General features: G+C 37.1%; 1 protein-coding gene across 3 annotated transcripts in view; it reads left to right on the top strand.

Annotated features, from left to right (window-relative positions):
* The first annotated feature begins 2039 nt into the window (after nt 1–2039).
* ddx11 (DEAD/H (Asp-Glu-Ala-Asp/His) box helicase 11) overlaps nt 2040–12593 on the top strand; it is a 148754-nt gene continuing 138200 nt past the window's right edge. For all 3 annotated transcript variants that reach the window (XM_039760653.1, XM_039760654.1, XM_039760652.1), the window contains exons 1-2: nt 2040–2124; nt 9538–9686. In XM_039760653.1, the coding sequence (XP_039616587.1) occupies nt 9558–9686 (129 nt within the window). In that variant the 5' untranslated portion in view covers nt 2040–2124; nt 9538–9557. The remainder of the gene's footprint in view (nt 2125–9537; nt 9687–12593) is intronic.

Here is a 12593-nt window from a genome sequence, read left to right as displayed (position 1 = left end):
CCACATCATAGCTATGTGCATTTTAAGTTAATAAATGACTATACATGGTCAATGGCCTATTGCCGTAGTTTTTCTCACATCCTGGGATAGACAAAATATTCCTAACCCACTCTCATAAAATTATTAAAGTTTGTGATTTCTACACAAAACCATTCATTTTAATATACATAATCACTTTGGACAAGAATGTAATCAATAAGTTGCTTAAGTTTGCAGATGATGGCCAAACTAGGTGGAAGAGCAAGATGTATGTAGAATGTAGAATCAGTTAAGTTGTTATAGAGGGATTTGCAGAGGGAATTAGATTAGCATGCTGGCCACTTTACAGGCTTGGAAAGATTTGTGTCAGATTAAATGTCATGTAAGTAAATGTAAAATATGACGTGTAGGAAGTAAATGTTACATTTGAATACACAATGGGAGATCTGAAACTTGAAAGTGGACTTAATAGACCAGGGAGTTACAGTAGATTCATCAGTATCCATATCTAGACAGTGTAGAAAATTGATCAAGAAAGCTAATATTTTTAGGTTATATATCACAACCTGTAGAGTACAGATCTAGAGAGAAATGCATAACTTACCTAATGCACTAGTTAGGCCTGACCTGGAATACTGTGTTCAATTTTGGTCTCCATATTACAAAAAAGACACAGCAGTGCTAAACAAATATCAGAGAGGAGTTAAACCTATTCAATGTAAGCAAACAGAGATTAATAGGTGATATTAATAAACCTTAAAATTATGAAAGGAATTAGTACAGTGAATCACAGTTGTTACTTAAATATAAATACTGCAACAAGAAAACAGAGACATTGAAACTTGCTACACTTTCATTTGTTTATTTGGCACTTTCATCCAAAGCAACTTACAACATTTGTGATACAATTGGTTACATTTCTTTTGTTTTTTCATTTGGGGCACAGTTGGGTGAAGTGACTTGCTTAGGGTCACAAAGTGTCAGTGGTGGAATTTGAATTACAACCACATCATTTCAAGTTCAAAGCCATAACCACTGTGCCACACTACCTGCACCAAGTGTAGATTTAGCACAAATATTGTTTCTTCAAACAAAGAACCATAGATACATGAAATAAATTACCAAATAGTGTGGTAATGAGTAGGACTTTAGGGATTTACAGATCTCAATTATTTTATTGAAATGTTATTTTAGACAAACAGGAGAATACGATGGGCAAACGTTTTGGGCTATGTGGCCTGTTTCTGACACAATTTTTTTTAATGTTCATTTATGTTCAGAAAGGTTTTCAACGGAGATTTTCATCTGCAGTGCGAAAACATGGTGTTAGGAACTTTAAAATGACCCACTGTGAAAGCATGTTTTCATGATTGTACCCAGATATGGCTGACATCATGTCTATGGTTGGTACTGCCTTGCATTTAATAGCAGCTTCTGACAAAACTGTTATCAACAAAGTGGGTCCACGAAGCATTAATGGATAAAGTATTATTCAAAATCTGAAACGTGAGCCATCCATTTATTTTACAAGACTTAAAACATTTTCTTTATGCATCGCTGACGAAACAGCCGAAAGTTAAAAACGCTCTATTTCCACAATTAAAAATGTTTTCAACACTAGAAAATAGTCAATCAGACCTAATTTTTTTTCTAAATGGGCATAACGTTTACCCTTCACTAAGTCCGAGTGAAAAAGAAACGCTTAACTACATATTGTATAATATTAAGTATAGGTTTGTATGTTTTCGAAAGTATTGAGCAAGTCACCGATAGGACGCATTTTAGTCATACATGTTCGTTTTGTTTAACTATACGAGGTCGTGCCTAAACTTCACATGGACGGAAAATAGGTACTTGTTTCTCCCCCAAAAGAATCAGCACAAAGACCAAACATGCAAGAGTTAAACTATTTCCGACTCAGCCTTTCCGGTTCGCGTGCGCGCGTTCTGAGCTGTGCTGTAAGATTTTATTGGCCCATTTTACATCGTCATCGAGGATCTCCGATTCTCGAGCTTGTGATTGGTTCCTTGAGACTCGTACTCTTTATCAATATATTTGCCCGCGCACTTTGCAAATGAGACGTGAAATAGTTACTTGGGGTACAGAAGGCCGACAGTATCGGTGGGATCTGCAGTTTTAATTAAGGTAAAGGAAATAATATATAGAAAATATACATTGCAGCTTGTAATATTGTGTTTGCTTGTGGAATATGTAGAATATGTTGGTAAATTTTGCCGTTTAAACTTCGGTCTGGATTAAGTTTTTGTTTTCGCAACTGCGTGTATGGTGGACAGATAATATTTTTGTGTTTATTTATCATAGCGACGCTCCAGTTTATGCTCCTGTTCGAATGTGTAATTAGAGTCAACAGATTCTTATTATTTAAAGTATTTTAACACGACCGAGCACTTTGCATATACTTTACGTTTTAATGGTAACTTTTGTTTTTAAGTTTTTAAAACAAAAGAAAACTGTTTAAGTGACGTGCTCACTAGTACAGATACAGTTACGTAAACTAAATTCCCAACACAAAATGAGCAATATTGCCCCACGTACAAGAGTAAGTTATACACTGATAACTTCGGCTAATGTACTTTAGAATTTTGTTTACACATTATCTAGGCATCTAGCCGGACAAGTCAAATTTCCAGGCGCTTTCATAAAATAAGTATTGATAAACGAGTATGCACTTAATAAAGTTGATTACCTTCACTAATTTTCAAAATTATGCTGAAAACCTTTAATAGCGATTAAATATACTGTAATGTGATTTGTTCTTTTTGACGTTTTCGATAGGAATATGCATGTTTACATACAAAAAATTACAATGCTGCATAATTATGGGATGAAATCATATTTTTATATAGGTAGAAAGTTAATTATAATTCAGCTTCATGTAACATTGAAAGCTATAATATAATCGTTAATCATCCTGTTGGTAAGGATTTCAAATTTTTGCATAATTCGTTTGTATGCTTCAGTAGTTTAAGACAATTTCTGTCATCAGCAAATCACAAATTGCATGCATAGATCTTTTTAAAGATATGCATTCTGTATGTAGAATACGTATTTTCCATAGTTAAGTGTGATTTAAGTGTAATGGAATTAAGATCTTTACGAAATGAAGAAATAATGTTGGATAAACATAAGCCTATGACTGAAGCCCTACTTTTTTTTTTTACTTTTACCTTTACCACAGTTAATCACACAAAAATCGGAAAGTTAGTGTTCTCACTATCAATGGAGGTAAAGAATGATCCAAGTTTCAGCTCAACAACTAAATAAGTGTCCTGTTATGCTGAAAGGGTGGGAGGTGGAATTGGAAAAAATTTGAGTGTACTGAAGATCTTTTATGGCAACATATCATTGTTACGTTCAGAATATTTATTAAGCTTTTTTTAAATGTACCTTGTATGGATATAAGAATCTGTGCATCTGTAGTAATGTTTAGGATTAACGATCTGTTGGAATGTAATAGTCCAGTTTATTAGTACATGCAATAAAAACAAAATGCAGTTGTAAAGCTTATTATTATTATCTGCAAATGTTATTATTCCTGCTGAGGTTCTTATTCCTCATGGTCTATCTTTCTGTTGGGCTCACACTACACGAGTTTCAGCATCCTAAATAATGTTTGCGTTGTCGACACTACAAGATCTTTTTTCTTTGATCAGTTGACTTATTGTAGTTGTGTACATAATTTTAGTACAGGTAGTTTTTTCAGATTCAAAGTTCTGAAACTGTTGTCTAACAAAAACACAGGTGGTTGTTTCTTTTCATATGACTTTTTATGTAGTAGAGTCAGAAAAGCATTTTGTTGTACAAATTGTGTCTTCATTTAAAAAAAATATGATGATGGAATAGGAGTTATGGGAGGGATAATGGTTAAATAAAATGTATTATTATTATTATTATTTGGAGAATCTGATATTATCTTAGGTTGAAAATATCCTGTTTTTGAAAGGGTTTCTCAATGTAATTTTGATGTTAAGTCTTAAGCTTTGAAAATTGTTCATTGACTCTTTTATTTTGTGGATATGGGTATTATGATTGTGAAAAATTCAACTACTGCCAAGACTGAAACGTTTCATTATAGGGTGATCTTGGTCAGTAAAAATAGATTTGCATTGGTTTACATTTACTTTGCCCAATAAAAGAAAAAATAGTCCTAAAGAGTATAAGGGAAATACACATACCATCGTAACAGAGCCACCAAAACACGTCACTGTAGGAAAAAAAGACATCTTCAGCTGAATAGAGTTAAATATATGTTTTTTTTTGTCATTGTAACAAGTGTAATAATTTTATTTTTTTATGACACAGTAAAAGGCATAAGTTAAATATAAATCTGTACTTGTATAAATATATAAAGGATAGTAAATGAAAAATAGTAAAATAACATCTTCAAATAACGTAAGTAACATTAAACAATACTATAATTCTATGTGTGTGTTTGTATATGAAGTTTTGGCTGTCTGTATTATACTATTGTGATTACTTTGTAGGAGACATGCTGTAAAAACGGAATGTGCTATGTACACGACAGTAAATTTGAAGTTGAGCTTAATAGCAATTCCTTAATTATGAACTTAAACTTTTTGACAAGAAAGTGAATTAAAGACAAAAATTATATAAAACTAAATTCATGCATTTAAAATCATGTCATCAATAGGTTTTCTTTGTCAGTTACAAGAAAAAAAAGTTACATTGTTGTTAGTTCCGAACTAGCACTTACAGAGCTAGAGTTTGTCATTTGCATAAACATGGAGTTCACCTACATTGTGTAAAATAACATCGTCGAGAGTGAAGGTCCCTGAAATTCTACTGTTCACCACAATACTGGTAATTTATTCCACGTGTCTATGGTTCTTTGAAGTTCAATTAAAGGATAAGTTTATTATTTTTCCAAGTCAAGGTTATTTCTTTGCGATCAAGGGATATTTTATTTTGCCACATAAAATGTTGTTCTAAAATGAAACTTTTTTTCATAAATGTTAAAAATAGTTTGTTTTTGCAGCTTACAGCGTGGCTGTATGGAACCTAATGCCCATACATGATAGAAAAACCCCCGAGGAGTTATTAAATACGTCTACTTTGAAGCAGCATAGATTTTGATTTAAGAAAATGTGCCCTCTGCATTTATGAGGCATCCTTGTGATAATTAAAGGAAAATAGAAATAATCATTTTATCACTGATTCTTAGACCTCTTTTTTTCAAAGGATACATTTCTTGCTTGTTTATATACCTGAAGCAGCTGTTTAGCAGCTGTCCATGCTAAACCTCCCACTTTACAATATGCGCAGTTACTTGACATATGCCACAAAGTGAGATGCATGCTGAATGAGAGTGTACTAAAAAGAGCACATAGGAGTTTCATTGCATTTTCTGGACATTACAATGAATCTAAACTGATTACATTACATTGTGTAAAAACTTAAAATTTTATAAAGAGCTACTGTAAGTCATTTTTAAGTGACCAGCACATGCACAATCAAAAAAAAGGCTCAGAGAAATGCAATGTGTACAATAGAGTAAAGCACCACAAACCAATTGTCAATTTGTTTTAAATACATGATAAGTTGCTCCTGCTGACAATATAGTAGTAAACTAATTGAGAACAATGTTTTTGAATGAGTAAATTCATATACCCCTGGTGCAAAATCAGTCTGTAAATATATGCGGATTGAACTTGGCACTATAAGTCAGGAATGAAAGTCCACTCTGCCTATGTTAAAAAATCTATACTGAATTTCACCTTGATTAAACTTGAGTAATTTGGCAGTGCTAAATTGTCCCTAGTGTTAGTTTGTTTTCACTCTGCAATAGACTAGCTCCCTTCCCAGGGATTGTCTTCTGCCTTGCATCTCATACTTGCTGGCATAGGTTCCAGGCAGTCCACGGTACAGCCCAGCATAAGTATGTTGGAAAGGTGGATGGCTGTATGAATGTATGAAGAGCTTAAAATGGGACAGTAAGCACTGGTATGCTATATTGGCCTTCTCCTGTTCAAGCTATGATGTCTGTTCAGTTCTTGTCTATTCATTGCCTGCTATGCTGAATATTCTTTGTGAGTGAATCACTCATGCGTTTTATCAATCCATCCGGAACAAGAAGTATCTTCCGCACAGTGAAAGAATACTTATATATGTGATCATAAATGTGATTATTAATATCTAGCTATCTACATAGGAATGAGAACCAGGGTACTGCTGAGTAAGATACACTGCATCCGGAAAGTATTCACACCGCATCACTTTTTCCACATTTTATTATGTTACAGCCTTATTCCAAAATTGATTAAATTCAGTTTTTTCCTCAGAATTCTACACACAACACCCCATAATGACAACGTGAAAAAGTTTACTTGAGGTTTTGCAAATTTATTAAAAATAAAAAACTGAGAAATCACATGTACATAAGTATTCACAGCCTTTGCTCAATACTTTGTCGATGCACCTTTGGCAGCAATTACAGCCTCAAGTCTTTTTGAATATGATGCTACAAGCTTGGCACACCTATCCTTGGCCAGTTTCGCTCATTCCTCTTTGCAGCATCTCTCAAGCTCCATCAGGTTGGATAGGAAGTGTCGGTGCACAGCCATTTTAAGATCTCTCCAGAGATGTTCAATCGGATTCAAGTCTGGGCTGTGGCTGGGCCACTCCAGGACATTCACAGAGTTGTCCTGAAGCCACTCCTTTGATATCTTGGCTGTGTGGTTAGGGTCGTTGTCCTGCTGAAAGATGAACTGTCACCCCAGTCTGAGGTCAAGAGCGCTCTGGAGCAGGTTTTCATCCAGGAAGTCTCTGTACATTGCTGCAGTTATCTTTCCCTTTATCCTGACTAGTCTCCCAGTTCCTGCTGCTGAAAAACATCCCCACAGCATGATGCTGCCACCACCATGCTTCACTGTAGGGATAGTATTGGCCTGGTGATGAGCGGTGCCTGGGTTCCTCCAAACATGATGCCTGGCATTCACATGAGTTCAATCTTTGTCTCATCAGACCAGAGAATTTTGTTTCTCATGGTCCGAGAGTCCTTCAGGTGCCTTTTGGCGAACTCCAGGTGGGCTACCATGTGCCTTTTACTAAGGAGTAGCTTCCATCTAGCCACTCTACCATACAGGCCTGATTGGTGGATTGCTGCAGAGATGGCTGTCCTTTTGGAAGGTTCTCCTCTCTCCACAGAGGAACTCTGGAGCTCTGACAGAGTGACCATCAGGTTCTTGGTCAACTCCCCGACTAAGGCCCTTCTCCCCTGATCACTCAGTTTAGATGGCCGGCCAGCTGTAGGAAGAATCCTGGTGGTTTCGAACTTCTTCCACTTACAGATGTTGGAGGCCACTGTGCTCATTGGGACCTTCAAAGCAGCAGAAAATTTTCTGTAACCTTCCCCAGATTTGTGCCTCGAGACAATCCTGTCTCGGAGGTCTACAGACAATTCCTTTGACTTCATGTTTGGTTTGTGCTCTGACATGAACTGTCAACTGTGGGACCTTCTATAGACAGGTGTGTGCCATTCCAAATGATGTCCAATCAACTGAATTTACCACAGGTGGACTCCAATTAAGCTGCAGAAACATCTCAAGGATGATCAGGGGAAACAGGATGCACCTGAGCTCAATTTTGAGCTTCATGGCAAAGGCGGTGAATACTTATGTACATGTGGTTTCTCAATTTTTTTGTTTTTAATAAATTTGCAAAAATCTCAAGTAAACTTTTTTCACGTTATCATTATAGGGTGTTGTGTGTAGAATTCTGAGGAAAAAAATGAATTTAATTCATTTTAGAATAAGGCTGTAACATAACAAAATGTGGAAAAAGTGACGCGCTGTGAATATTTTCCGGTTGCACTGTAAATGAGAAAGTTGGCATGAGACTTGAGACTCGCAGTTGGTCTCCTTTTTAAATGACTTAATCAAACACCAGTGATTTGCTTTGTGCTTTTTTCCTTCTTAAAATGTCATGAATACAGTGCTTTGCATTATGTATGTAATCTCAAGTTGGTTTATTCGGAAAGTGGAGGATTTTTCTGTCATGTATGGATGCTGGGTTCCACAGAGCCCCATTGTAAGGTGCAAATACAAAGTATTTTTAAGATTTGTAAAAAAAAAAAAAAAAAAGTTTTGCTTTAGAGCAGAATTGTGAAGAAATAATTTTGACTTGGAAAAAAATATGAAATTGACCTTTAAATTAAGACAATGATAAAAACAAAACCTCCTGCCACTGAGATCCTCAAGGATCAGGTTTGACTTCCTGAGTAAGAAGATGTATTTTAACTCAATAATGAAAAAAAAGCAGTATGCTGTTTTTTCACAAAATAAATAATTCAATGTTAAATACATTATACTATATATTGATTTTTGTTTAACATGTCTTTGATCTGATTGAAGTCATTCATTATTTAAGATTAATACAATAACTGTTAGATATTAATACCATGTAACTTGTCTAGTACAAGCAGTCCCCGAATTACGTATGAGATAGGGACTGTAGGTTTGTACTTAAGTTGAATTTGTATGTAAGTCGGAACAGGTACATTATTTTAATAAATGCTATTGTTGACTGACTGTAACCAAGTGCTCTGCCAATGTATGATGGAGTTTCACCTCTCTCTGACCTTTTTCTTATTTCTACTTTATTTTCAATGGTGATGGTTTTTCTCTTCTTTACTGTATCACCAGCACTTGTGTTTCAGAAACATTCTTGAAGGGTGAAGTCAAAAGGTTGAGATGAGCTGTTCTGCACAGCACTGTACACGCTATCACAGCAGGAAGGCACCCATCCTCAACATGTCTGTACTGACAAGAGACAACTTCTTGCTATGTTCGTAACAGTACAAGCAGGCTTGCTATTGAGAATGAATGGGGCTGGCGAGGGACGGTTCACTACCTGCCCACCTTACAGTCACCTCCACTACAGTATGCTGCCTGCAGCGTTCGCCCACCGAGAACGTACACGGTGCGGCCAAAGGCGGGTAGTGAATTGCCCACCACCGCCCCCATTCAGCAGGCAGCCATCCTACAATGGTGCCCCCCGCCGCCCCATTCACCCTCAATGGCCTCCGTTCAGCCACAACTGGGTCACCACTTGCAGCATTACCAGCTGCCCACCGAGAATGAACTGGGCAGCTGTGTGTGGTGGGCTGGCAGTGAAACGTCCCCCTCCGCTCCATCCAGCCTGCATCAAGTCAGGAGCAGTAGCTATGTAGTGGTGTAGTGGGTGGGCAGCAAACCGCCCCATCAAGCCTCCGTCCTGCAGACAAGCGATAGCTGTGGCCCCGTTGACTATGGACCACGGGTCACTGCTTGCCGCCGGGAGCCACCCAAGGGACAGTATACTGCGTGAGCAGCGAAATCGCCCCCCCCAGCCTCCGTCCAGCCACCGCTGGCAGCTTCCACAGGCCGAAGATGACAGAGCGGCAGTTACTAAGGCGTTTGCGTCGCAGCTGCGGCCCCGTACTTAAGTCGTAGGTCGGATGTCTGTAACCTGGGGACTACCTGTATTTTATTTTGTTTTATTTTTGTGAAAGCAAATTTTTTCTTTTTTCCTTTCCTGAAGGTAATCTGTTTTTTTCCAAGATGGGTGATGAACCTCGCAGTTTTCCCTTTCCTTACCAGCCCTATTCTATCCAAGAGCAGTTCATGGAAGCATTGTATAATGTTTTGGATCAAGGAAAGGTTGGGATTTTTGAAAGTCCAACTGGAACAGTAAGTATAAATATTTATTTCTTTTTAGAAATATTTCAACTAAAGTTTCATTTTAGTCAGCCCTTAACTTCACATATTGAATCATCATTTACAGTGATCCCTCGCTATATCACGCTTCGACTTTCGCGGCTTCACTCTATCACGATTTTTTCTCATACACGCTTACGTCACTACGTATGCGCTTTCTGAGAACTTTTATCTAAGCCCCACGATGGCTCCTAAACGCGCTGCTTTTTCTAAGCCTTCTGACAATAAAACTACGTGCCGGAGAAAGATGCTTACTATCCAGGAGAAGGTGAAACTCTTGGATATGATCAAAGATAGCAATACCCTACAAAAGCCTCCTCACGCATATGAAAAGACAGCGCCAGCAACTGCCTATTAAGATGTTCTTCAGCCACGCACCCAGATACCCACTGCCTACTCTTAGTACTCCTTCAGCGGAAGAAGACAACGATGCACCTGCTGAAGATACTGCACCACCTGAAGACTCTCCTACTGAGCTCATGCCTTCATAGGTTAGTGGTTGTGTATAAGAACTGTGTGTGTGTGTAATTAAATGTACAGTACAATAATCTACTATATAAAAGCGGTAGGGATTGTCCTTCCGTCCCGTGAGTGCAAAGCGTAGCGGTATTCCGCTTATCACAGACTTACTACTTGCGCTTGCGATGCAGCGGCGATGTGAGCAGAGTTCTGGTGCTGCCATCGTTCCCTTGCTTTTGTGTGCGATGCGCTGGAAAAATAGACAAAATTATGTCTCTGGAAATAATTAATGTTGATGGAGTACAAATGCCTCACCGCGTAGTAAATATCAGGGGAGATGGTGCTTGCTTATTCTCATCTATAGCTTATTTAGTGCATGAAACTCCGTCTTTAGCGGTACAGATTCGGGCTGACATTGTACGACTTTGGACAGGCACTCAAGGGGATAAAAAAAACGTAGGTTTTTCGGGAGATGTTATGAATGGGCACTTTAATGTTCTCATTCCCTACACTTACATGCCTGATGTACACATGGAGCGCATACAAATTGAGGATAAAAGTCGGTCGCCTTAAAAGGCGAGTGAGCCTAGTAATAATATGATATTTGTAACGTCTAATATGTCTTATTTTCTCTTATTTTGTCTAATATATTGGGTAATGCGAGTGTAATGGTGACTAAAGTGTGTTATTTCATGTCTAGAGGGCTCTAATAATGTTAAAAAGCGTATTTAGAAGGTTGTAAACAGGTTTTCTATACTCTAACTGCAAAAATATTCGATTTATAAATAAAGAATCCTACTTCGCGAAAATGTATTTATCACGGTAGAGTCTGGAACGGATTAACCGTGATAAACGAGGGTTCACTGTAATGTCCTGTATTTTGTACCATAATTAATTTTACATGGCACTTAATAATGAAATGGAGTGGACTGTTTAAAGTTTAAAATGACAATTGCTGCCAAAAGTAATTTTTAAGATGACTTTTGTCCACTGTTCTAGTATTTTTTTGATAAATGACTGAGACCTTCCTTTGTCTTTTTCCATAAGAACATCAATGAAGGGTGATGTTCTTTCTGTTACCAGATGCTTCAAGTTCAGTTGTTCTGATTCATTTGTCAGCTTAAAACCTCGAGGAATGTCTGCAAATGGTGGCTGGTGCAGGGTTTACACCATCTTTTCCTTTGTCTGTTTTGTGACTCTGTCATCAAAAAGAGCTTGGCTTGTCAAATGTTCAGCTCTGGTTTTTGTCTGCTTTGAAAATGCTGTATATGCATTACAGGCAACATCCTTGTTTCGGTAACTGTCATTGTCATCAACTGATACTGCAAATGGTACTTCATTCTACCAACAGATCTAAACAAAACTGACAAGCAGTGCAAAATTCATGCTGAACTGAGCCTTAAAAAGGAAAAATTTCAATGCCTAAATGTCTTTTTCCATCCACCTGGCATAATGTGTCACACTTGGAGTTTGAAATGACTCACTGTTTTTATTTATGCAAAGAAAAAAGTGAGACAAACAGAATTTCTTGATAATCGTTATTTGGCTGCGGAGCTTCAGGAGTATGTAGTAAGTAGTCAAACACTTCACATTGCAATTTACACATTACTGGATCCTCAAAGAAGTTGCAGCATAGGCATGTTGATTTATTAATGGCCATTATTTAAGAAATTGCATTTGCAGTGCAGTAGATGGGCCTTCTGTTTGTCCAAATTAATACAAGAATATAATGACAGCACTACTTCCATGACATCATGAAAGCATACGATCCAGATTATTTCAGGAACTAGACCTTGTTCGGTTCTAACACATTCTTCTTTATGAAGCTCTATGCTGCTGGCTATTGTACGACATATCATTTGTAAAGTGTTCAACTCTTTCTGTAGGCAACAATCATTACTAGATGCTTCTGAAAATTTCTGTGTAGACCGTGAATAAGCTAGAAATAAAACAGAAACCTCTACTTACTACTAGAATGTTCTGGAAATTTCCTCTTACTATTAGACTGTTCTGGGATCTCCACCTTCATACTACAGCGTTCTCTGTTTCATTTTATTTATGTTTAATTGTTTACTAATCACTTAGCCAGTTAAGAACCTTGTACATGTATAGTAACAATACAACTAAAATATTCAGAACCGAGCGATCTCTAAATGTTTCACAATCAGTCTGAAACTTTACAGGTAAGCAAGCTATCTCTAATGAACAAAAATATGACTTTTGGAGAAATTATTCTACAAACATGAATAATTTGCATTGGTTTTTGCACCATCCTACTGAATACTCTTCATTTCTTGGTTGTACTTTAAGTGATTGCTGTGAATAGTTGAATTTAGTAGTTATAGTTACTTCAGCTGGCTGCCTGTTTGGATCTTTTCCATTTCTCAGAATTAAAATGTCGTTAATAATGTTAAATAAAAA

Source organism: Polypterus senegalus, chromosome 8, assembly GCF_016835505.1.
Source record: "Polypterus senegalus isolate Bchr_013 chromosome 8, ASM1683550v1, whole genome shotgun sequence".
Lineage (NCBI taxonomy): Eukaryota > Metazoa > Chordata > Cladistia > Polypteriformes > Polypteridae > Polypterus > Polypterus senegalus.
Note: the sequence above shows the minus strand (reverse complement) of the source record. Positions and strands in the feature narration are given on the sequence as shown.